The sequence below is a fragment of the Ictalurus punctatus genome, chromosome 16, assembly GCF_001660625.3.
Source record: "Ictalurus punctatus breed USDA103 chromosome 16, Coco_2.0, whole genome shotgun sequence".
NCBI classification, from domain to species: domain Eukaryota; kingdom Metazoa; phylum Chordata; class Actinopteri; order Siluriformes; family Ictaluridae; genus Ictalurus; species Ictalurus punctatus.
In genome coordinates, this window is record NC_030431.2 from 5,487,857 (window position 1) to 5,514,572 (window position 26,716).

The 26,716-nt window shown below is 40.8% G+C and overlaps 1 protein-coding gene across 4 annotated transcripts; it reads right to left on the bottom strand.

Moving 5' to 3' along the window:
* Nucleotides 1-823: 823 nt before the first annotated feature.
* ogdhb (oxoglutarate dehydrogenase b) lies at nucleotides 824-26,334 on the bottom strand. 4 transcript variants are annotated; one of them, XM_017489400.3, is made up of 23 exons: nucleotides 26,182-26,334; nucleotides 19,604-20,052; nucleotides 17,692-17,874; nucleotides 16,804-16,906; nucleotides 15,027-15,142; nucleotides 13,917-14,071; nucleotides 13,565-13,711; nucleotides 13,325-13,415; nucleotides 11,898-12,077; nucleotides 8,958-9,086; nucleotides 7,973-8,152; nucleotides 7,664-7,816; nucleotides 7,418-7,520; nucleotides 7,171-7,299; nucleotides 6,894-7,044; nucleotides 6,664-6,791; nucleotides 5,658-5,836; nucleotides 5,499-5,570; nucleotides 5,256-5,381; nucleotides 4,775-4,847; nucleotides 3,674-3,837; nucleotides 1,682-1,836; nucleotides 824-1,579 (listed from the first exon to the last, which is right to left on the bottom strand). In XM_017489400.3, the coding sequence occupies exons 2-23, from the start codon at nucleotides 19,829-19,831 to the stop codon at nucleotides 1,459-1,461; spliced, it is 3,066 nt and encodes a 1,021-aa protein (XP_017344889.1). In that variant the 5' UTR covers nucleotides 19,832-20,052; nucleotides 26,182-26,334; the 3' UTR covers nucleotides 824-1,458. The 4 variants fall into 4 exon arrangements, with proteins under 4 accessions (XP_017344889.1, XP_017344888.1, XP_017344890.1 ...); XM_017489399.3 differs by having other exon boundaries at nucleotides 19,604-19,996; nucleotides 26,182-26,329; XM_017489401.3 differs by lacking the exon at nucleotides 16,804-16,906 and adding an exon at nucleotides 17,136-17,229 and having other exon boundaries at nucleotides 19,604-19,996; nucleotides 26,182-26,329.
* Between the last annotated feature and the right edge of the window lie 382 nt (nucleotides 26,335-26,716).

Consider the following 26,716-nt stretch of genomic DNA (forward strand, 5'->3'; position numbering starts at 1 on the left):
GAGGACCGGATGTAGTAGAGAACCTTAACGGAACCTTTCCTCTGTGTAGGGAAAAGTAGCTGTTTGGGTTAAATTGTTTCATTGTCCACCATTATATATAAAGAAAATTAGTTTAGATTGAGCTACCTGTATTATTTCCCAAATATCTGGGGAAGACTAGCAGATCAACTCGAAAGGGGAAATTTGGCTAATTTAGTATTTCTGAACAACTGTTCATCCAGTGATAAATTAACATATGCATTATGCATAATTATGCATTAGATATTACCTCCGTGGGCATCGGCAATGTTACGCTCCCACCGGCAGATGGCACTGCGGCGTCAACATGCACGTGCGGCTTTAGAGAGCGCGCGTGCACGAGACTTGTATATGGACACGCCCCTTTGTTTGTTTTGGTTTCCCTCACTGTTTAAGCATTGGTTGATGTTCGAGGGTGTGTCTTGATTTAATCCAGGTGTCTATGTTTCAGTTTGATTGTGTTATTTAAACCCCTCGTGTGGCTGCGCACTTCGCGCAGTATTTATGTTAACTGATTGTTTGAATGGTGAATGCGTTACATTCACACTTATTTCCATGTCCTCTTCTCATGCAATGCCTAGACTTTAGTCTCATGTTTAATCTAGTTAATCTTGTTTAGTATAGACTGCGCTCCCTGTGTTTTGTCTGCTTGTTTGTTAATAAAGACATTGCTCCTGCCCTTACTTCCTGTATATAGTCCCGTGTCGATACAGGCAATAATATCCTAAATACATGGAATCATAATTTTAAGAGCATGTAGCAAGATTGACAATTCAAGGCAATGGAAATCGTAAACAATAAAACGTGTGTTTAAAAACAGATGTAACTTTATTGAACTAAGCACGCACGCACGCACGCACACACTCACGCACCTTTGCAAAGCCTGAGGTATTGCCAGTGGAGAAATGGGCCTACTGTACAATCAATTGGTCAGTAAAATTTAATACTAAAATGGGAAAACAGAAAATATTCCATTCACAATCTATTAAAAACAGAGATTTGTCCATTTCCTACCACTTGCTCATAAAACCTTTAGTTTTACTGGCTTTGGTGTCCTGATGTGTGAAGATTGCAAATCTTCTGTTGCATTTTTGTGTGCACTTTGATGCTGAGTGTTTATAAAAAAAAAAAAGGCAAACTAAAATGTCAGTTTTGTTTCATGCACTTTGTCAGCAGTAAAAGCCTCATTATTGAAGACATGCAGTCTCCGTCTCCCATCTCTCCTGGAATATTTGCACAATGTCCCAAGGTTCAAAGCAACCAGTGTTTTGAATTTCATTTAAAAACGAATTACTGCGCCAATGTCTAGCCTGACTTGCCAGCTCTGATGCTTCATTATTGTAGCGATACAGAGACAGTGCCAGCATAACGAGTGGGAAACAGTGTCATTATATCTGTAGCTGGAGACGAGAAGAGAGGGGGGTTTGGGTAGACTAGCGTTTAAGGCTTGTCCTGGAAGGCATCCAGGTTGAAGGCTGTCTTCAGGAAACGATCCAGCTCCAGGAGATGGGCTTTTTTGTTCCCAGTGGCCGGGGCAGCAGCGGGTTCACGCCCGGCGTACCTGAGGATAAGAGCAACACGCGCATAAAGGAAACACTGCCGTAAACATGACTTCCAGAAAGATGAAAAACAAGAGAATCCAGCGAGGCAGAGAAAAGTTTACCAGACAGGACGTGCACGGGTGATGGTGGTGCGTATGCGTGGCCTGATGTAGTCATAGTAGCCCTGGTTCTTGTGCTCCTCTTGGCACCATACCAGCTCAGCCTCTGGATACTTCTCAATCTCTGCCTTCACCAAGTCAAACGGGAATGGAGAGAGCTACAAAAATAATACAAAGTGAGCCAAATTGTGCAGCTAAGTGAGCTGTTCACTATAGTCTGTCATTTTGTCTGTCAAGTTAGCTAGCAGATTTACAGCCTCTCTCACCAACACCACGCCCCCTAGAATGCCTGAATGTAAGTGCAAAAGTGAAGTTTTAATTGTCAAATAACATGATTGACAGGTGAGCAGACATGCCTGTTTTGGTCAATCATTTGGTGCCACAAAGCCCGGAGCATACAGTAGTATGTAGTAATATGCTATACTCTAGGTATAGAATTGTATGTAATTATATTTTATATATATATATATATATATATATATATATATATATATATATATATATATATATATATATATATATATAAATAATTTGTGTACTGTAATATTATGCAATACTTATCTAGCAGAATAGTGCATAATACATATGTAATACAATAGTAGATTTTGGACACCTGACCATCGCACTCGTATGCGCTTGTTGAACATCCCATTCCAAATTTTGTTCCCCTTTGCTGTTATAATAACCTTCACTATTCTGGTAAGGCTTTCCCGTAGATTTTGGAGTGTCGTCATGGGAATTTGCCCACAAGTGTATTAGTGAAGTCAGGCGAGGAGGCCTGGTGTGCGGTCGCATTCCAGTTTATCCGAAAGACGTTCAGAGCTTCTAGTCAGGCCACTCGAGATTTTCCACTCCAACCTTAGCAAACCATGTCTTTAGGGAGTTTTCTTTGTGCACAGGGACACTGTCATACTGGAATATCTTCTGGGCCTCTTCGTTCCAATGAAGGGAAACTGTAATGTTACAGTATAGAAAGGCATTCGATACAACCGTGTGCTTGTACACACAGTTTGGAGTTGGTTTACATTACAGTACGGGTGCGATGATCAGGTGTCCACATACTTTTGACCATAGTGTAGGGGAATAATACAGAATACATATGTATTATTAATCTACTATAATAGTACATAAATGCGTATACACTAGAATAGTGTGTAGTACTCATTCTGTACTAGAATAATACAACTATGAGGATTTGAAACAGCAAACGTTTTAGTCTGCCGCTGACGTCGTACCACACTAACCCCCTACTATTTATAGTGATATTGTACTACAAGGACCACACTAACTCCCTATTATTTATGGTGATATTGTACTACAAGGACCACACTAACCCCCTGCTATTTATGGTGATATTGTACTACAAGGACCACACTATCCCCCTGCTATTTATGGTGATATTGTACTACAAGGACCACACTAACCCCCTGCTATTTATAGTGATATTGTACTACAAGGACCACACTAACCCCCTGCTATTTATGGTGATATTGTACTACAAGGACCACACTAACCCCCTGCTATTTATGGTGATATTGTACTACAAGGACCACACTAACTCCCTATTATTTATGGTGATATTGTACTACAAGGACCACACTAACCCCCTGCTATTTATGGTGATATTGTACTACAAGGACCACACTAACCCCCTGCTATTTATAGTGATATTGTACTACAAGGACCACACTAACCCCCTGCTATTTATAGTGATATTGTACTACAAGGACCACACTAACCCCCTACTATTTATGGTGATATTGTACTACGAGGAAAAGTTGTGTTACTTTTGAAGGATGTGTACAACAACAGCGCCGAATGACTGCAGAACACACAGGAAAACCATGTTATGTACATGTACATGCGCTGCTAAACTCAATTTTAATAACCACAACAGAAGATTCTCTGTAATCAGCAACCATTATGATTGCAGAACTGTAACTCCTCACATAGTCCGCTCGGCTTATTCATCAGACGTGTGTCTGTGCGTAACACCTGTTCTATGCGTGCAATAGCCACAGTTTCCTCCATTTCTTTGTTCGTGCGCTGTTTGATCAGGTCATAGTACACCTTCCCAGTGCAGAAGATGACGCGCTTCACTCCAGCTGGATTCTGGGATGCTGGGCCGTCCTCTGGGATCAAACGCTTGAAGTGTGTGCCTACACATGCCCAAACAGTTAGCAAAACGTTAACACAAAACCACAGTGCTACATAATGGTCTCTCACACACAAAAAATTTCAATCATGAATATACACCACCAGTCAAAATTTAAACAGTCATTCTGTGTTAATTTTTTCCCACATTTTAGAATAATAAAGTAATCAAAACTCTGGAGTAACACAAATGGAACTATGGGAATTCTGTTGTGATAAAAAAAAAAGAGAAAATAAATCAAAATAATTTAATATTTTAGCATCTTCAAAGTAGACATGCTTTTTGCCTAGAATTTCCAGAAATGTATTATTTGCATTTTCCGATTTCTTGAGGAATCTCCCGGAGATGCTTTTAAAACAGCATTAAAGGAGTTCCCACCTATGCTGGACACTCATCAGCTGCTTTTCAGAATATTTCGCTCCGAGTCGTCCATTTTTTGGAAATGGAATGTTAGTTTTCTCATGAAAGAAATGAATATGTCCGCACGATTATATTTCTGTCTACAACACCGATTTCAAACATTTAATCATACATCTTCAGATCAGAAGGTTTTTAAGACCACAATATTGTATAACAATACATTGAAAATCGCAGGGCTGAGTGACGCTTAAACACGACACTGCTTCTAACAATTGGAAAGGATCTAGAGCACTCATTTGCTATTAGTGTCTTTGAGGGAATGAAATACATAGGCAACGTTGCTCACAGAAATTGGGCTTGCTCTCTGTAAGCACTTGTATGCAAACCATCCCAGGTATGATGGCACAGAGCTTTTCGTCAGAAAAGAACGTGTCGAATTCGGTCTTATTCAACCGATCGTGTCAAGCCAACAACAATTTACTGTATTGAAATGGTACAGCCCTAACATTGAAGCAAGAATTAAATTAAAACGTATTACCTTTTCAGTGGCAAAATTTTTTAAATGTACTGAAAGCACTCACCATGGAGCATGTCATCAAATGTGGACTTGGCTTCTGGATGGCGTAACAAGGATTTGGGGGTGAAAATAATTAGCTGCAGATGAAAAAAACAAAAGTTAAGACTTTCTGTCTACTACATGTTTAAAAATGTAGAAATTAATTACGTTGTGACTAATAAATGTCCTCCGTATTAGTAAAGTGATTCTTAATGTTATAAAACATGATTAGAATTTTTAATGGGACATTAAATATCGAGGGTGCAAATTAATCGAGTGTGGAAAGGGTAGAATTTGGATTTCCTGTTTTTTTTAATTTTTAAATCTGTCCAAGGACATTTTTTTGTTGGGTGACTTGAATATAATTAAACCTCTTCGACCTTCCGAAAGCCTAGAAACAAATCTAGTAAATTGGTTACAACGGTAGTTGGTAAAATACATGTGAATTCAAATGAACTGTAATGTATTGATTAGCGGCGCGTGTATGGATGGTCGGCGGCTCTCACGGGTTTGCGGAAGGCTTGATGGATCTGCCTTCTCAGCACGTGAAAGTAGTTGGCTGGGGTGGAGCAGTTCACCACGATCCAGTTACAGTCATACAGCTGCTGTACCTCAAAGTCAGCTGTGATTTTCTGAAAGGAACAAAAAATAGCAATCAGCAAAGACACACAAAATAGACTGTCCATTACCTGAGATTTACAAAAAGTAAAGACTTACTACTGAAGAGCAAAGACTTGTGCGAGACTTACAGGGAAAACGTCAGGGTCGTCTTTGCACATCTGGAGGAAGCGCTCTGGACGAGCCGAGGAGTGTTCGGGACCCTAAGAAAAACCGGCTGTGAGTTATGAACGGCAAAGACATGAATAGATTTCAATAGAGAGAATATTACAAGGACATCTGGAACACACCATTCCCTCCATTCCATGGGGAAGCAGTAGGACAATGCCATTTTGGCGCACCCACTTGGCCTGGCCAGCGCAGATGAACTGGTCGATGATGCATTGGGCGGTGTTGTGGAAGTCCCCGAACTGTGCCTCCCAGAGCACCAGTGCGTTAGGGCTAGCCATCGCAAAGCCCAGCTCAAAGCCTAGATAGGGATGGGGTTAATAAATCACACTTTATAGGGATAAGTTGTGTCTCAAAACACGACCTAATAACCATCTGTTTTGCATTTAAAAGGTGCTAAATATGCATGCGACGGAATCAAATAGTGCCAGACGGCATTCAGCGTTCCATTCGTTTTGATGTAGTTGTAAATTAACCGTACAGAAATGGCACTGCGGACAAACTCTGTCACCTTGTCACATTTCTGTCATCTTCTACAAGCCCTTCTGCTCTGTAGTGCATGATAGGACCAATTAATGCAAAAGGTGGCACACTTTTGTTCCACACTTCATTTGTTCATCAAATTTATCCAGGAAACTAAATGTGTTTGTCTGCCTCAGTGTGAACACACTAGACCAGTGGTTTTCAAAGTGGGGGCCGCCAGGCGGCCTCAACAATTTGGTCGGAGCCACCAAGCCCATCCCTCCCACTAGTATGTTTTCTCTTTCTCAGTCTCAGACTACCACACACACACACACACACACACACACACACACACACACACACACACACACACACAATTCCTAATGTAATGTAATGTAAAGATGTAAGATGTAATTATTAATAAAAAAGGGGGATATATTCAGAAGTCTGTATTTGTAATGTGTTTTAAAGTCATCTTGCAAAAGGGGGGCCTCGGTCAAATGTTACTGACATTTGGAGGGCCTTGCCCTGGAAAAGTTTGCGAACCCCTGCACTAGACAGTTGATAAGAATGCCGCTTGAAACCCAGCTCTAGTTGAAGTATGACATCATTCTAAGAAGCAAGGTTAGTTTCCATGTCATATAATCGAAGATGTAAAACGCTTACCTAATACTCCATACTCTGACAGCGAGCTATTGCACACGGTGTAAGGAGCCTGGTTTTGGTCGATGTGATTCATAGGAATGCAGGTTCTCTTGTCTACCTTCTGATCGTGCAGGACATGGTGGCGGTGGCTGTGGTGAGGACAAAGAGAGCAATCGCAAAAACAAAAAAAATTAGAGGTAAAAGATCAGAGATAAACAATCTACTCTATAACGCATTGATGCGAGCAGAACCTGAAGGTGCCTCTCTCCACGTCCTGGCCGCTAAGCCGCACATGGATGCCTTCTTTCAGCAGGGAACCAAAGGCCATGTACTCGCCCAGGGCCCAGTCCACTGTCCGGTTCTCCACCATCGCTTTTCTGCTCTTCAGGATGCGGCTCAGACCTTGTAGAGAGAGAAAAATGGATTTGGTTCTGAGAAAACGTTACTGTCCGTACAGGTGAGAACGGTAAAACAAATAAACAAACAAACAAAAACAAACAAACAAACAAACAAACAAAAAAACCACACCTCCGTGGATGGTGAAGTCATCAACAGGCACAGAGGAGGCCACTTTTCCGATGTGGACAAGCTGCTCCTCGTTCAGGCCGGTGGAGGGACAGCCCATGCTCTTAGGCTGGCCATCCAAAGTAAAGAAATCTGCACATCCATTCATTCATATTTAAGTCAATGAGGTAACAACTACGACACATGTATCTTAGTCTCTGGTACAGAAGCAGATAAAGTGAAAAGCACAAAGTGTTTCACAGGCACATACCAGGCCAGGGAGAGTCAAGCCAATGTCGGATGTGGAGGATCTTCTCGTCTTTGGAGCGTACGTAAGCTTCCTCGCAGATCTTGTCGTAATTGGCAATCCCTTCCTAATGGCGCACAAGTCAAGAACATTCGCCTTAAGATTCCCAGAATTAACTATAGTTCATACAAACACAGATTATGTTCACGTGTTTATGCAATGAATTGTGTTTGATTATCACGTTTGTGATAATGCGTCCTGCCATCTGACCTCATACTCCTGTCTGGTGACAACTCTCTCCGATATGAGCTTCTCCGCATATTTCTGCAACACAGGCTTCTGTGTTTTAATCTGTTTGTACATAAGCGGCTGCGTGAACATCGGCTCATCCATCTCGTTGTGGCCATTCCGCCGGTAACATACCTACAAACCCGTCCGTGTATCAAAGCGGAAACAGAAACCGAACCAAACACATGAGATGTAAACGATACTACGCGATCACAGCACTGGTAAAATGTTAAATGTACAGAAATGTACATTTTTTTTTAGTAGGAAAGAGCAGGGAAGTCTGCGGCTTACCAAGTCCACCACCACGTCTTTATGGAACGTCGCCCTCCACTCTGCAGCGACGTTGCACACGTACATCACGGCCTCGGGGTCGTCGGCATTGACATGGAAGATGGGGGCGTTAACCACCCGGGCCACGTCAGTGGGATATGGAGAAGAGCGAGCCATACGTGGGTCAGTGGTGAAGCCAATCTAATAACGCAACACAAGATGGTCGAGGGTTGGAACTATTCCTTTATTCGAGACGTAGTCAGTTATATTAAAAAAAAAAAAAAAAAAAAAAGTCTGTTTCCAGTTGACCATTTCGTATATTTGGATTGTATCCTGAGAAACTTCAAAGCACATGCATTTGCACGGACGGACTGATATCCGAGGGGGTGCCAAGTTTCTAAGGTCACATCGTCATTTTCACAAGCCATTGAAGAGACAAAAGCAGACGCTGTTATTGTATTCATTCATACCACAGCTTCTTTAGTGAAGCAGCAAACAAGAAATCATACAGGTTTATCTTCCTAAGAACAAACATGTCCTCAGTCCACCTCTCGCTTATTTTTTTCAACATTTTTGTAAGTTTGCTATACTGGTTGATATATTTTGACATTTGGAGTCATACATAACATTAAAAGCCAATTAGTAGAGAGTAGCAGAGAGCTTGTCGTCGTCGTCATTCTAACTGCATACAAGTACACAGTAGAACGAAACTGAAAATAAGAAAAAACTGAAATGAAATAAAAGCAGACAGGCATCATCGAACCCTTGAGTCCTGTAGCACTCACTGTCACTTTGTCTTCATTTAGGTCCACAAGGTGTTTGTATGATATTCCAATTAACCATAAGTATCAATAAACACATTATAGACGTTATGCACCGTGCTAATTTCTTAGGTCACATTTTTAAGAGAACCTTCTGACAAATATAGATGGCACAACTATAGCTGAAGGTTTGCTGTAATATACTTGGGCAAGGTTCATCTGAAATGAGGGGATGATACACACACCTGGTTGTTGACTACCACATGTACTGTGCCATGAGTGGTGTAAGAGGGAAGATCACTCAGGTGAAAGGTCTCATACACGATGCCCTGCCCGGCGAACGCTGCATCTCCATGTAGCAAGATAGACATCACCTGTGGGGACAGTCACAGAAAGGTCCTTTGTGTTTTCACGTTAATGTTGCACCGTCGTGCTGTAAATAAACTTTCATTTCCATTAAAGATCTCTATGTTGCAATCCCTGTTCTCATAAAGTGATAACCCGGTGAGGCAAGATTCCACGAAATGAAAGTGGGTACAACATGTACACGTAGGTGACAAAATGACAAGAAAAACCTGAATAACTATGTGAAGAATGTGCAGACACTTCTAGATGGGTGTACTGTGAGATACCGATAAACAACTGCTGTCCTACAATGCTCCGTGACTTGCATAAAAATGCTGAGAAAGCCTAGCTGAGCTAGATTTTGGATCCAGAACGCAGGAGGAAAAAATATCAAAGTGACTTTAAAAAGGGTTCATTATCGGGGCACTGATAGCAGGAGCTTCATGCACAGACATGACTCAGCTGGCGGGGTTTCAGTAGTAACAGTGACTAGGTTCAGGGTTCGTACAGATGCTTCATAATGAAATTCCAGGACTTTCAAGGACTTGTCAAGCACTAATTTTGTTTTTGTTTTCAAGGATGTCATTCAACCGTGTTCTTTATTTCTTCTTTTTAAATTGCAAATAATAAAATAAAATAAAATAAAATAAATAACTAAATAACCACACACAAAAATATGCCGCCTTTTGCAGCCATACTGGACTAAATTCGCATTTCCCGGGCATTGCTTCATCTTCACCATGATGCCAATATACAGGGTGTCCTAAAGTCTCCATACATAGGGGAAATTAACATTTTTTCAGCAAAAGGTCTTACAAAAGTTTTCACACTTAGTTAATTTTTTTTTTCAGATCGCCTTTGACAAAAGAACAACGTATTGAAATCATTCTCATGGATGAATCGGGAAGCTGTCGCAAGGTTGCGAAGGACTTTAACTGGAAACATGGCAAACACATCACACACGACACTGCTGCCAAACTGGGAGCCAAAGTTGGGAGAGACAACTCAATGTGTGTTTACAAAGAAATGCCAATCACGTAGAGGATGTTTTGTAAGACAAATAAATTTACGTTTTGCTAAAAAAAAACAACAACCACATTTCCACTATGTATGGAGACTTTTGCGACCCCCTGTACTCCGGGCGAGAAACAGGAGCACTGTTGTTGCAAAAAAATTTCAGTGGAAAGTCGCTAGATAATATCAGCATATTTATTATGTTACTATGTCGTATTTGCATTCTGTCTAGTGTCAGCTTTTACATCTGTTTGCTTCTCTCCTACTATCTGTGCTCACATACTGTATATATTCCCAATAAAGCTGTTCTCGTTGACGTATTTTTCTGTTTCTGTTGTCAGACAATGGAACGAGTATGAAACACTGACTGAACTGCAAACCATTAAGAGACTACATGTTAACCAGCAGTCACTTCCAAGCCATTTCCAAGCTGCTGCTCTGCTAAAATCCAGATTTTTCTTGTAATCGTGAGATCATCTGACAAAACCATCATACACACATAATTTAAAGACCACGGTTGTGCTGTGATTTTGGTGATATTTACAGTCAAAACACAGAGAGAAAGTTATAAGCCATGGAATGCCACTCTTACTTTTTCTCTCACACTGAATGTGCTGCTCATCTCTGCCACTCACTTGCACAGAGAGAGGTGTACCTGCGCTGGGAAAGCTGGAACTTGGGCTCATGGGGCAGTACTGGCCGCTCTCTTCTATGGAAAGTAGCTAAGGTTTGCCCAAAAAGTCATGAAGGGGGTCTGAAAAGTGGACCGGCTTTAAAAATAGCTGTCTTTAAAGTTCTTTAGTGAGTTTGTATTCATTTACTTTTCATAATTCAACACTTTTTAAAGCACCACTAGAAAAAAAATGGCTATTTTCAAGGTTTTCCAGTACTTCAAGCCCCTTGTACGAACCATGTAGATTCTAAAGTAACATCTGCATGTAAATCTATGGGATAACATCAGTATCAGTATATAGGGTTGGAAACTGTGGTCAAAAGCACACATGCAATGACCGATATTCATGTATCAGTGTGATCTATAAGAAACAACAGAAGAGAAGAGCGAGAGTTCTTTAGGTGACAGAGAATGTCAATTCAGGATGTGAGCAAGAGCATAGTGAGGGATGGAAGTTATAGCAGGGTTGCACTGCATAAATACCTCATTACAAAGACAAATGCACATCTGAAGGTGCGAGTTCAGTGGTGCAAAAACCTAAGGCACTGTTCTACAGAGATGTGGGGGTGATACAGCCAGATGAGTCATCCTTATTCAACCATATTCCCGACAAGTGGGCGACGAGTAGCTTACACCAAGAGAATGGTACTGATGGGGGTCTGATGGCTCTCTTTTTAAAGACAATTTATGTTGTTTTTCCATTTATTTTGTCACCTGTCTGAGGTTTTCTAATTTGCAAAGATAGTGAAAGTAATGTACATTCCAGTTTAAAGTCACAGACTGTACTTAAGACCCAATTTTACCTATACATATTTAATATTATTTACTTTTAACAGACAAGCATGCAGGAGACTTGGAACTGAATAGGCAATGAGCCATTCATTTGATATGTACATATTTTTGGAAAGGAGTACACAACCGTTGCCTTAGGAATGTGTCTTCCTGAGCTTTTAAAGGGCACTGCATTAAACAAAAGTGTACAATTCATCCTAAGCAGTATATAGGATCTGAATGACTGTTTTACTCTTTTTAATGTTTTTAAAGATTATCTAACAGTGAAATTGATGATGTAAAAAAATATGAGTATTTATGGCTCGACAGTTCCAGGCCTATGCGGACTGGGTTTATAGGACAGATAGTACTAAGTGCAGACCCTGTTGCCTTCTGTGTCTCCGCAGTAGAACTGCTCAGCCTTGGTCTTGCCCTGCACTACCGGGTTCACTGCCTCCAGGTGAGATGGGTTGGCCACCAGCGACAGGGTGATGTTGCGATCGGTCACGCGGTTTATCCGTCTGTGATACAGCCCCAAATGATACTTCACATCGCCTGATCCCTGACAGGCAGACGACGAAAGGGAAACAGAAAGAACACAGAATGGAATGTTGACAATGTTCTAAATCCTGTTTAGATTAACAAAGGCTAAGCAGGACACAAAAGAAATGCACAAAACCACATGTGCTACAGACATAAAACAAAAAGCCATTCTGCAGCACTCCCGCCCTCTACTCAGGAAAGAGAGATGAGCTCGAGCCGCCTAATTGTGGCACTACAGCGCTTAGATTTTGTGTTAATTTGCATACTATGCAAAACCTACTTTTGGGAACTTGTCCTAGGATTTTTGTCCCAGATTCATAATGTTGGTGTTAACTGGCTCAGGAGAGTTTCTCCTTTAATAATTATCAAAAAGAGGTTGAGATTTATGAACAATATGACCACCACCTGCCAAGCAATTATAATAGAGCAGCGTCCTGAGGAGGTCCGCTGAGTTTTGGGTGTGGTCAAGTTCAAGTGCATGTTTTTCTACATACACTACCGGTCAGAAGTTTGGAAACATTTGACTGAATTGTTGCTCATGATCTTAAAAATCTTTTTGAAATCGGTGTTGTAGACAAAATATAATTGTGCCAACATATTTGTGTTGTCGCAAAGTTTTAATGACTTTATTATTATTCTAAAATATGGGGGGAAAAAACAAAAACAACAAAAAACTGTGTCTAAACTTTTGAAGGGTAGTGTATACATAGTCCGTTTGAGTTGAAATGCTCTTACAACCAACTAGGAACAAGCTAGGAACCACCTGCGATACCACAGCAACCTCCTGACCATGTCCCATCAACCCCCCGACAACAGGGAATTGCGTTGGCTGTTAAATTACTCTGGAATTTTGTTCATGAAATGCACTTTTCTAGTTTTTGCCCACCATTGTATGTAAAAAAAAAGTGTCACTTTCACAAATACATATATCTAATCTGTGTATAATAATATAATGAGTCTTTATTGATAACATATACATTACACCACAGTGAAATTCTTTTCTTCGCATACCCTAGCATGTTAGGAGGTTGGAGTCAGAGCGCAGGGTCAGCCATGATGCAGCGACCCTGGAGCAGAGAGGGTTAAGGGCCTTGATCAAGGGCCCGATATCTAACTAATATCTAACTAATCTAAAGCTAACTGAAAATCAGCTTGGATATTTCACTGTTATGAGCAGTCATGACTAGTGTGATGAAAGACTTGTAAAATAAATAAATAAATAAATAAATAAATAATAATAATAATAAATAAATAAATAAATCCAACCTCATCAGCAGCCTCGAGCTTGGAATCAAACTGACAAAAGATCTGCTCCAGCTCTTTACGGATGACGTTGGCCAGTACATTCAAGCGTCCTCTGTTAGGAAGGGAATATGGAATTGAAACACGCTTGATGCATGCAACCTTACTACTCCCCCTTACCCAAGCTTGTGCCATGACTACAATGTGGCAAACATTCAAACTAAACAGACTGTGAGGAAGGAATCTGAGGAGTGGCTGAGGTACCTGTGGGGCATGCCCAAAATCACATTCTCTACACCTTTGTCACTCGACTTGTCGATGATCGTCTTGAGGGCAGGGATGAGTGCTTCACATCCCTCCAGTCCGAAGCGCTTCTCTGAGGACCACTTCCTCTGCAGGAACTCTTCAAATCTGTTTGAAGCAGAGACAACCCTCCATAAAATCATAGTATGATTCACAGCAGGGGTATTCAACTAAAATGTGTAAATTTGATTAAATTTTTTTTTAAAAATCCCCACAACTTACCATTTTTTTGAAAAACCATATCCTTTGCAAACGGAACAACAAAAAACTCATTTCAAATCAGCTAAAAAGGACAACGTAAAATTTTGCCCACCTAGTAGAGCGGATCATGCGGGCTAGAAGATTACGTTTCTCCTCTGGAGTGAACTGCATCGTGCCAGGTTTCTCAAACTTCTCCCGGATCCAGTGGCACTGCTCTAAATCGTTGATGAACATAAACTCCACTCCGATGTGCTGACAGTATGCCATCTGCAAGCAGGGGGCAGTATTTACACATCACTACATTCTTCCACAGCAAAACCCAATCTGTTCATAACCCTACAAGAACAACACAATGTTTTCAGGGATAGTTCAATATGAATGATAACTTTCAAGATTTATATTCAAGTAAGAATTAAAACACGACAATGAGTGCTATTGTAATTGTAATGTAATACAAGTGGATAATGTTCCAATAACAGCGTTTTATTCTTCTTATTCTTAACAGTGTTTATTTATTAAAACACAACATGAACTTTGTAGACAATTTTTATAGTTACATTTGATGATGTGGAACATCTGTGAAATATGTTCATTCCTGTTATCACATGTTATAACAGCTATAAATCACACTCTGTTGTTTTCCAGGGTCGGAAAACTTTACAGTTACGTACCCATTACTGTTTCACTGGGACCTTCTTCCATAAACACTAAACAAACATCTCCTCAATAAAAACCTCATCACACAACTAATTACACGCTTATATAACCCTGTTTATGTGGAGTGCCCGCAATGCAAGTCCTGTGTAAGCTTTTACTATAGAAACCTTGTGGCCAGAACTACTGTACAAGCTGCCGTTATGGAAACTTAATCAACATCTTCTGACCAATGAGAACTGACCAACAGTGCAGGGGTATAAATGTTTATTACTATTCAGCCGCTATATATGTATGCACTGCTTTTCAGTCAAGCAGTGTTTTCTAATTTCCTTTATATAGCCAAAACTAAATAAGATCTGCACTGTACAATTGTTAAAAAATCCCTATACAGACTCTATAATATCGTTTTTTTAAGTGAAATATGATGCATATCATCATGCATCATTTTTACTAATTAATTAATTAACTATTAATTAATTTTACATCAACACTGTCTGTGTGAACTAAAAATTTAGACCCAACAACAAGAGATAAAGGGTCAAACACAGCAAGGCAGCAGGTGTACCTCTAAGCGGCGGATGATCTCCCGGAGTGGCAGTGCGCTTTCACTGCCCCCGATGAAGGTGGTGGTGGGAAGTCGGAACACTGTATCCAGGTCCGAATCGCTCAAACCATAGAAGCCTGAACACACAGATAAGACAGAAAGGACTGAAACGAACCGCCATCGTCAGCTGTGCCAACATACCCAATCCAGAAAGACAGAAGGAAAAAAAAAAAAAGTCAGAGGAGCAACAAAATCACCATGTGATTTCAGACACGTCACAAGGAAAGCTGATGCATGCAGAGGATGTGGGAAAAGGGCAAAAGAAAGAGAAAAAGAGATGAAAGGATGAAGTATTTTAATGTTGGTATCTGAACATGAATGCATTTGATTTGTTATTCACTTTTTCAATGATGTGAACAAATAACTGGCTTGGAAGGTTGGCTTATTTTCAAGAAGTTCATCATTACGTTGTACAGTCTAGGTGAAAGGTCAATACCTATTTTAAGCGGATACCTGCTGCACGATTACCAGTTTCAAAACAAGAACGTTCTTTTGTACATACTGTACTCCAAAAGGCCCGTGTTTACTTTGACTGAACATTAATCTTTAAGACCACACTCTATCAGCTATAAAAGATAAACGATTCAAACTATTCATCAAACAGCGCTGGCATTCTATAAAGAAAACAACTTGAGCTCATCAAAACTTGTTTTGTCACGTACAAACTATTCAGTAAACAGAACTCGTCTCTTATGGCACTTAAGGGACTATTTGAACTATTAAATTCAAATAGCTCAAACAGCTGTGAGAACATTGTTTTAACCTAACCCACATCACTATTACTGTAAAAGGTTCTAAGTGTGACAAAGATGACAATGGACACACCTTTATGTTAAAAAGACTGGAACACTTTCAGTTTCCTTCCCTGATCTAAAGCCTACATTATTACAGTTATGGAGTAAACTTATTACCGGATGAAGAGACGATTGGAATAATCGAGGCTTGGAGAATGGAAGATAAGCCCCAGATGTAATGCAAGATGTGACTTCTGGGCCTGGTTTAGTTTTATAGGCAATTAATCCACCTACAGATGATTGTTAATTAATGATTCCAGCAACTGCTTCCATTTTTAAATGGCAATAACAAATGTAAGAATCTAACCTGGTGGGGAAGTCAAAAGAAGTAAATAATTATGACCTTATCAACAAAACAACACAGAATATAGAGCCAGGAAACAAGACTTTTAAACTTCTCTGTAATTATTTTGTCGTCACTTGGACTGGGGTCACTCTAGAGAGAGATGGCACGAGGAAAATTCAAAGTATTTAAAGAGATCAGGAAGTATTTATTTAGGCCATGTGACAGCAAAAATGGAAATACAGAAGGCAATTCCAGGAACACTGCAGTGAAGGAGCACAGTGGAAAGGTCTAGAAGGGAAAGAAACAACTAACTAAATGAAATACAAGAAAATGCTACAGGTCCCATGGACAGTTTCCAATGGGTAAATAAACAGGACTATCACGCACCACTCTAGGTGTAAAAAAATAAAATAAAATAATTATTTAAAAAAAAAATCCTCTCTGCCAATCTCTTCTAGTCCCCTTTCCCCTACGGACCCTGCACTGAACTTGCCCTGCTCATTGAAAACATCAAGTCATGCTGTGCGACATGTCATGCAAGTTTAAAGCAGAGTCAACAAAATCTAGCACAGTGTGGATGAATGTGCAAGCTTATTGGACAAAGTGACATAAATCCCCCAAAACTCTCTCTTCACACCCACCCCAAGCATAACCTCACCGAGCTTATGGGAAGATGTGACAATATCCATGGGGATGCACAAATCAAGATCAGCATCCATAATTCCCAAGGGGTCCATCTGGGCAACATGATGCCCACGTATCTGTAATAGTTCAGGTTTTCAGGAGAGACAGAGACAAAGAGAAGCAACAGCAAGAAATAGAGAGAGACAGAGAGGAGACAATAATCCGAAAGAAAGCGAAACAGTAAAAGCCAAAACAGACAGAAAGGATAAGACGAAGAACAAGGAGAGAAGGGGAAAAGAAAAGCAAAATTAATAGACTGGTCAAGGTCGCTCAGCACAGACACTACACCGCACAAGCGCTTCTCACCGACATGGTGGAACCCCACTGTAACCGGGGTATCGTCAAAATTAACACAACTGATGCCCAAAGGATCAAGTTTGGCCACGTGGTGACCTCTCACCTGCAAACAAGGAACAGAGCTATCTAAATAATCGAGTGTTTCTTTAGTACTCATTATGGTATGTGAATTGAATAATATTTCTTGGGATATTATTATCCGGTTACACCAATAAAGTTAAAAAAATTTATCAAAACACAATTTGCTCTATGGACAGCATCTGATTAGGATGAAGAATAACAAAGTCGGGTAAACATATTTTAATTGAAAGTGAAATAATTATACTGTAACCAATGCCAGATAATAACGTTAAATAGAAAAGATTTTACATTTTTGGTGTTATACAAATTTATACTAACGCAGACAAACGTATTCATCTGTATCCACCTATTTGAAAAGGGAAAAACAGTATGCTCATAACTGAAGCACAAAATTCTCATCAAGGCTCATTTACTGTTAGGTCAAAGCATCTCTAGAGTAAATCAAATATTATAGGTACCAAGTACAGTGATGACAATTGACTACCTGGTATGCACGGATGAGGGATTGCACAGCCAGGTGGTCCTCAACTAGCTTCTGCACATTGGCTTGAGATCCAACCAGTGCCTGAGGTAGCACCGGTGTTATCACCGCAGGAGAAGGGGGACTCTGGTAGGCAGAGCCAGGGGTCGCACCATTATTGGCATTGCGAAAAAAGATGTCCCAAGACTGAGTGACAGACATGAAACAGAAACACAACTATTAGATTGTGGTATTGCAACAATAAAAACCCTCAAATGAATAAAGGACACATGTGAAGATCAGACTCTCGATAGATCTCTGTTCTTTAACTAAAACAGGGCGCTCACTCACACCTGATTTACATGCTATTGATTGAAAATACCAGACTCTAAGTTCACCTTCAGATCAACTGCTAATCCTAGAGGTTCACCTACTTCCACCATTCAACCATATGTAATACTGGATCATTTTCCTCAATATAATACTGTCCAAATATTATATATGTTTGTCTCATTTCTTTAATTGGGTTCTCTTTGTCTACTTTTAGGACTTATGTGAAAACCCGATGGCGTTTTTAGATCATGTTTATGCAGATATATAGAAAAATCTAAAGGGTTCAAAATCCTTCAGGCACCACTGTATATGTGGGCCATAGCAATGTACACCGATCATCCATAACATTAAAGGCACAGACAGGTGAAGTGAATAACATTGATTATCTCATTTCATTGCCACCAGTCAATAGGTGAGATATGTTGGGCAGCAAGTGAAGTCAGTTCTCGAAGTTGACGTGTTGGAAGCAGGAAAAATGGACAAGTGTAAGGATCTGAGCCACTTTGACAGGGGCCAGATTGTGATGGTTAGACGACTGGGTCAGAGCATCTCCAAAACAGCAGGTCTTGTGGGGTGTTCCCGCTATGCAGTCGTTAGTACCTGCCAAAAGTGATGCAAAGAAGGAACCGGTGAACTGGTGACATGGTCATGGGTACCCAAGGCTCATTAATGCACGTGGGGAGCAAAGGTTCGCCTGTCTGGTCTGATCCCACAGAATTGCTGGGAAAGTTAATGTTGGCTATAATAGAAAGGAGTCAGAACACATAGTGCATCACAGCTTGTTGCATATGGGGCTGCGTAGCTACAGACTGGTCAGAGTACCCATGCTGACCCCTGTCCACTGCTGAAAGCACCTACAATGGACTCGCGAGCATCAGAACTGAACCATGGAGCAATGGAAGAAGGTGGCCTGGTCTGATGAATCACGTTTTCTTTTACATCAGTATATGGCCAGGTGAGTATGCATCCCTTACCTAGGGAAGATATGGCACAAGGATGCACTATGGAAAGAAGACAAGCCGATGAAGTCAGTGTGATGCTCTGGGAGATGTTCTGCTGGGAAACTTTGGGTCCTGACATTCATGTGGATGTTACTTTGACACGTACCACCTACCTAAACATTGTCGCAGACCATGTACTCTCCTTCATAGCAACGGTATTCCCTAAGAGCAGTGGTCTCTTTCAGCAGGATAATGCACCCTGACATACTACAAAAATTGTACAGGAATGTTTTGAGGAACATGACAAGGAGTTAAAGGTGTTGGCCTGGCATCCACATTCCCCAGATCTCAATCCGATCGAGCATTTGTGGGATGTACTGGACAAACAAGTCCTAACTGTGAAGGCCCCACCTCGCAACTTACAGGACTTAGGATCTGCTGCTAATGTCTTGGTGCCAGATACCACAGCACACCTTCAGAGGCATTGTGGAGTCCATGCCTCGACAAGCCAGAGCTGTTTTGCTGGCACAATATGGACCTACACAATATTAGGCAGGTAGGTTTAATGTTATGGCTGATCAGTTTAATTGAATATAATAAGCATTTTATTGAAAAGTGTACCACATTTAGGCCTTATAACACATTTCTTGACACAGGCTTACCTTATGCACACTCCTGGGGTTCTCAAGCCATGCATAATACATCTCCTCCAAGTAGTTGGAACTCGTGCCATTGAGAAAGGGCTCAGAAACCACAGGCGTGGTGTAGCACCTGTTTGTCTGAAACGTCCTTAGTGCACAAGCCGCTGACCTCTCCTGCAGAACTTTCTGAGTGTTCTGTGCGGCTCTGAGTGGCCAAAACCGGGCGGCACAAGTCCTTAAGCGATGCATTGCAGTCTTTAAAGCAGCTCGCCGCTCCTTCACCGCTCCAAACCGGCAGCCTCAAGAAACTCCTTAGTGAAAATAAGTGTCAGATGCACAACTCACAGGATGTAGGTAGTTATTAGTGCTATCCTCCTCTTCGAGTCTGTCTTCTCGTCTCGGGAGATCCACAAACTGAGGTGGCAAAAACCAGTCAAAGTTTTACCCATCAAACGGGTAGGACAACATTCCTGTCGGTGTTTAGCATGTGGTTATAATAATAATAATAATAATAATAATAATAATAATAATAATAATAATAATAATAATAATAACAACAACAACAACAATAATAATAACAACAACAACAACAACAACAACAATCTTTCTAGCACTAATAGTGCACCCAATTATGTAATATCTTATATATAGCATAGATTTATTCTTATTCTTTTCTCAGTACCGAATTGTCTGTCAGTGGCAAGTACGTAGAGTAGTATACAGTAGAATACACCGCTAGAAAATCAACCACTAATTTGAATATTCATCCAAAAGTGTTAAATTGAACATCATATGGCAATCAAATTATATTATCTGAGATGTTACACCAAACATTTACATGTATGGTAAAGTCACAAGATGGAATTTCATTTTGGAATACGGTATTCCATGTCAAGACACAACAACTGTCTGGGAATGGTGCAAGATTAAGGGCAATTTATTATATAAAAGTTACTACTACTATTATTATTATTATTATTATTATTATTATTATTATTATTATTATTATTATTAGTCGTAGTAGTAGTAATTACGTTGTTGTTCTGGTTTGTGGTGCTCTTTGTCATGCAAGACTGATTTCTGTACATTCCATGCCATATGTACTTTCCCGATTATATTATTTCATGCGTACATTATCTGTTTAGTATGTGTTTGTTCATTGCTAGAACATTCAGCACTCAGCAGTCCTCTTATCACACCTCCTGCACCACTTTAAAAAAAAAAAAAAAAGAAAAAAGGACAGACTGACTGACCCACCACAACTCTTTTTTCACAAAATTTTTCAATGTCATTATGGTGATTGTCAACACAATGTTCTAGCTTAAGAAGTTACTCTAATGGTCATAAAAATGAAATATGTTGCTATGTCATTAATAGTTGGATTATATTTATGTAATAAACATGTGCTGCAATTATATTGGCGAAAATGTTCCTAAACAAGAAAGGCTGCCTAGTTGCAAAAAGATCCCTCAACCTACACATGCAGTGTACTATAAAGCCACGTAATTAATTAAAGTAGTTATCTAAATAACTAATGAGGACTCAGCCTGGTTCTTCTTTGCTTCTCATTGATGAAGGGCTTTTTTTCTAGCTTTGCATGGCTTCAGCCCTGCCCCTAGGAAGCTGTTTCGAACAGTGCTCGCCATGCATTTCACCCCAGCTGCCATTCGCAATCCTTTTTGTAGGTCACTTGATGTGATCCTACGGTTGTTGAGTGACATTCGAATGAGTTGGCAGCTATCCTGGTAAGTGGGGAGTTGTTTTCGACCCTCTGTAGCTCTCTTGTCCCCGCCGTCTTTGAAATGTTAAGGATGTAAGCAACCCAACATTCACTGTATCCCTCTTCCAGTAAAGCCAGAATCGAACCCTTCTTTTCCTCACTCAAAACTTTCTATTACAACTCTTTTGGCATAGCCCAGAGGTGTCCAATCTTATCTGGAAAGGGCCGATGTGGGTGCAGGTTTTCATTCCAACCAATCAGGACCCACACTTGATTCCACCTGTTTAATCAGTTGATCTTGGCTTTCAATACACTCAGGTGTGGCTTCTGATTGGTCGGAATCGAACCCTTCTTTTCCTCACTCAAAACTTTCTATTACAACTCTTTTGGCATAGCCCAGAGGTGTCCAATCTTATCTGGAAAGGGCCGATGTGGGTGCAGGTTTTCATTCCAACCAATCAGGACCCACACTTGATTCCACCTGTTTAATCAGTTGATCTTGGCTTTCAATACACTCAGGTGTGGCTTCTGATTGGTCGGAATGAAACCCTGCACCCACACCAGCCCTTTCCGGATAAGATTGGACACCCCTGGCATAGCCAATAGTTTTTTTTTTATTCCAATTACTTTTGAGGTACTACTAGCACTGTCTTTGCCATCCACCTGGTCCTATTGCAAGAGGATAGTGATGACCACAGCAGTGGTTTTTATATTTTTCCTCATTAAATAAGATTTGGTTCAGGTGATCACCTAATCAACACTTCATTCAGTAGAATGAGGTGTGCCTGTGTTGGAATTCAACAAACACAACTCATGCAGTACAATGGATGAGGACGCCCTAAGAACAGCGAGCAACAAACTATCCTCGGCCATCAGGGGGGCAAAGAGCACACACGGCCAGAAAATCCAATCACTTCCTGGACAGCGGCGACACGTAACACATGTGGCAGGGCACTCGGGCAATCAGCAGCTCCAGAACAATATCACAATAGCCTGTGACAGTGATGCCTCATTTCCTGATGGACTTAACAACTTCTACGCTCGGTTTGAGGTGCAGAATGACATGACTGCGAGGAAGACCACCCCTCCTACCAACAACCAGGTACTGTTTCTAGCCACAGCTGATGTACGGAAAACTCTAAGCAGAGTCAACACACAGAAAGCTGCTGGACCAGTCAACATTCCTGGCAGAGTGCTCAGAGGATGTGCACACCAGCTGGCGGATGTTCTCAGTGACATCTTCAACATCCCCCTGAGCAGCACCGTTGTTCCAATGTGCTTCAAGGCCACCACCATTGTCCCTGTGCTGAAGGGACATTCCCTGTCCCTGTGCTGAAGGGAATTGTCCCTTCAGTGTCCTGCCTCAATGACTACCTTGCACCCAATGACTACCTTGCAGTGTCCTGCCTCAATGACTACCGTCCCGTTGCCCCCGCACCCTTTATCATGAAGTGCTTCGAAAGTCTTGTCCTGAGGCACATCAAGACCCTGCGGCCCCCTCACTGGAGCCCTGCAATTTGCATATTGTCCCAACAAATATGATATATGCCAATTTTTTAGGCAGACAAGGCAACTCGCACTACATGAGTGATGAGACAAGGTAGATGAGGACCCACACTACACTGTGGGAACGGGGGAGGAAACTATTTCAGGGACAGTCCTAGGAAATGCAGCGAAGCCCGCAGGTGTTTAGTGAAAAAGCTACCTAAGGCTGTGTTCACATGTAACATCTTTTTTTTTTTTTTCCTTTTTAAGCGGTCAGCAACTGTTTTACAGAATAATCCTATGGAGTACTCAGTACACCCTGAGCTTCCTTTGGGATGCTCTCAACTGCATTTTGGAACTTTTTTTTTATATGAAAAAACCATTTTGACTAGCGGTTCTCATCAGAAAAAGACTTAACGAGTGAATTCAGTCTAACTTTGTTTAGCTACCAAGCCACATTGGGTACTAACATTAGTTCAGTCGAGTTATATTTATCTAATGTCAACTAGCTAGCTTTGCTGGCTAACGCAACTTAATTCAGTTCATGAATATTTATGTAAGTTAGCTAGGTTTGCAATCTCTTTAGTTGTATTATAACATTACAGCTAATCCGAGCCGATGCTTGTAACTACTATCTCGAGGTGACAGTACAGAAATATCCAAGCAGCTGTTTGATTAGCTTGGCGATGAGCATCTGCTCTAGACCGATCACATAAACGTTTGTCCAAACAATGATTGCTCATTACTGTTGCCAGTTTACCTTTGCGTTTGAGAACAAGCCACCTCTCCATTTTTTTTTCAGTGCATAGAACACCATTGTTTTTACGTTCATTCTGATATGTCATCTAAATGCCTTTTTACTTTCGTTCAGCTTAGGTGCTCCACTTTCTATGGTAAGGAAAACCCTGCCTTGGTGTTCACCTGCGTAGAACCTCATCCGGTCCCTCAACACAAGCTCCAGAAGCAAGAAAGCTCAGCAGCACCACTACTTTCTGAGAAAAATCCCATCCACCCCCACCCCCCATCCTCACCACATTCTAATGAGGGATACAAACTCTTCAACCTCCTGGCATCTGGCAAAAGGTACCGAAGCATTCAGGCCCTCACGTCCAGACTGTTTAACAGTTTCTTCCCCCAAGCTATCAGACTCATACTCGGCTGAACCCCATCCCACTCCCCTTGCAATTTTTGCACATTCCTGTATTGGGGAACTGCATTTTTACTGCTACTACATATATTTACAAATAATATTTTACTTAAATTCTTGTCACTACTATACTCTCTGTCTGGCTACTATCAAAATAACTGCTGTTATATAACCATATTATATAAATATACTGCTCTATAACTGTCCATATATGGTATAAGCTTATCCACTGAATACTATGTCATAGCATGTTATGTTTATATTAGGGATGTGACAGTGAGGACATTTTCCCACCGGTTAATCGACATGGGACAACACTGGTAACACCGGTATCACCAGGGAGTGGGTTCCCCCCACACTTATGAATGCCTGTGCAGCAGTTTGCATTTCACTTTTGCTTTTGAATTAGCAGCAATTCTGGGGCAGCAATTGCTTGAGTGCTGGGTTCATTATTATTCTTAATGAAAAACACAACAACTACAAAACAGTACAATGAAAAACCCACTTATATTAAACATAGAACTTTTTAAACCAAATCTTCCACCATTGTCCTGTCAGTCAGCTCGCCTCACTCTCGTCACGAGATAAATGAAATCTGACACCTGCTGATCTGTGCTGCGACTCGGACTCGTTTGGCTCATGCTAAATTGTGCAGACGTGTTCAGTTTTTAATTATAGCGCCCGTCCTCTAACTGATCTAAATTATTTTTATTACCATAAAAAGGCAAAATGACAGTGGGGGAAGTGCTGCCGTGGGCAAGTGATGTAATCGGTATGTAGCCTCAACACCGGTAACACCGGCTATCGCAGCAAGCCTAGTTTAATTACATTCACAGCATTTTTATTATATTGTTATTCTTTTGCATTACCTGCTATATCCGACACTTGCACACTAGAACTCTGTACCTGTCGGCACTACACTTTCACGTAATGTGCCTACTGTCCTGTTTTAGTAGTTACTGTACTGTCTTGTGCTGCTCGGACACTTTGCACATGCACTTTATGTAAAAAAAAAAAAAAAATAATAATTGAAAAATGTAGGTTTTATTTAGTTCTGTGTAGTTTCCTGTAGTCCTGTGATATTTTTATGCATCACCATGGTCCTGGAGGACCGTTGTTTTGTTTCACTGTGTACTGTACCAGCTGTACACAACTGAACTGACAATACAGCCATTTGAATTGATTTAACATTATTGAAGGAGTCTCCAGTGTAAGCACTTTGTAACAGTCAGGATGTTTACAGCCACAGGAAAGTTTTCAGGACAGAGGAGATTGAGCATTCTAGTTACGCTCTAGGGAACGAGTGTTTAAACCTGCTATAGTGCAAGTGATGACAGGAACCGACTCATCTCGCTGATGTTCCACAACATTAATTGTAACTACGAACGGTTAAAAAGCATGACGTGTCGTTCGTTAATAAATTAAAAACTGTAATCATTGGTAAACTGCAGTGAAAAAAAAAAGAATAAAACGCTTCGGGATGTACCCACACCACCCCTCTTTCACTCTTTTCCTGTAACAGTCTGTGCCCTACTGTTTTATTCCTCCTTACTTACTTACCTTTCTTTATGTAAATCGTTATGATATGCAAATGACCAAGTCGAGGCAATGAATATGCGAATGAGCCGTGACGTCACCTGGCTACTCCTGGCGGCTTTTTGATCACGTATTAGCTACTTTCCCCTGAAAAGAGTTGGCAACACTGCAGCTTTGGTAGCTAACAGGACAAACCAAGCGCTTATTCAGCTCATTTTCTAACTTGTGGGGTAGCAAGTGTTTCTGTGAAAATGTTCTGTGTTATTCACTTGCGCTAGCTAAAAGCTAGGCTATTGACCATTTACTGTAACTAGGGAGCACTGCACTTATTCTCCTGTGACTAAGCTTTCGGTTGATAACGCAGTCAGTCAGTTAGATATATACAACAGTAGATATTAGGGATTGCTGAGGTAGTTCGTGACCAATACAAAAAAAACACACCAAAGGACAAAAGAACTAGCTAATTAGACAAACCGCAGCATGTTATCCTGCTGATAAAAAACCGCTTACAGCAGCACAATTCATCCAACATGACCATGAGACCAGCTGCACCAAATTCACACACGGCTAAGTTTAAAAAGAAAAATTTGTATTGTATCTAACGAGGCTAAGGTAGCTAACTGTTATCTATTAGATATGCAGAAAACTAATGAATCACCTCAGAGTGTTGACGCTCAATACATGCGCCGATAAAATGAATTGAAATTTTACCTTCAGTTCGCCGAGAACGAGATGGAGAATCCTCACAACAAAACTAACAGCTCAATTAAAACATAAATAAATGGTTTAATATTCGGTGTCAGAGCCAGCCCAACACCAACACCAACACCAGCACCAGCATCATCACTGACGTGTGTGTGTGTGTGTGTATATGTGCGCTCCAAGTTTCAAACAAACAGGGAGCTCGCGGGATTGCGTCATTGGGGGATGAAGCGTCATGAGCGGAGGTTCAGCCCATAAAACATGTATCAACGTTTCAGTAGCTAAATGGGTGGGACTCTAGCTCCAAATGGATGGGACTTCAGTTCCAAGTGGGCTGTACAAACCTCCAGAAGACTTTGATTGGTTACTGTAGTGTCTGTCATGTAAATTAAGCTGTTGGGTTTTTTTTTTCCAGAGGCAATATGGCAGCTTGACTGAGTTAAACTTGCAGTTTTTCAATTTTAAACATTGACGTACTGAATTCCCAGATTATGTAGAATCAACAAAAGGAAGTGTATTTTATTTGTTAAATTACTTTTTAAAA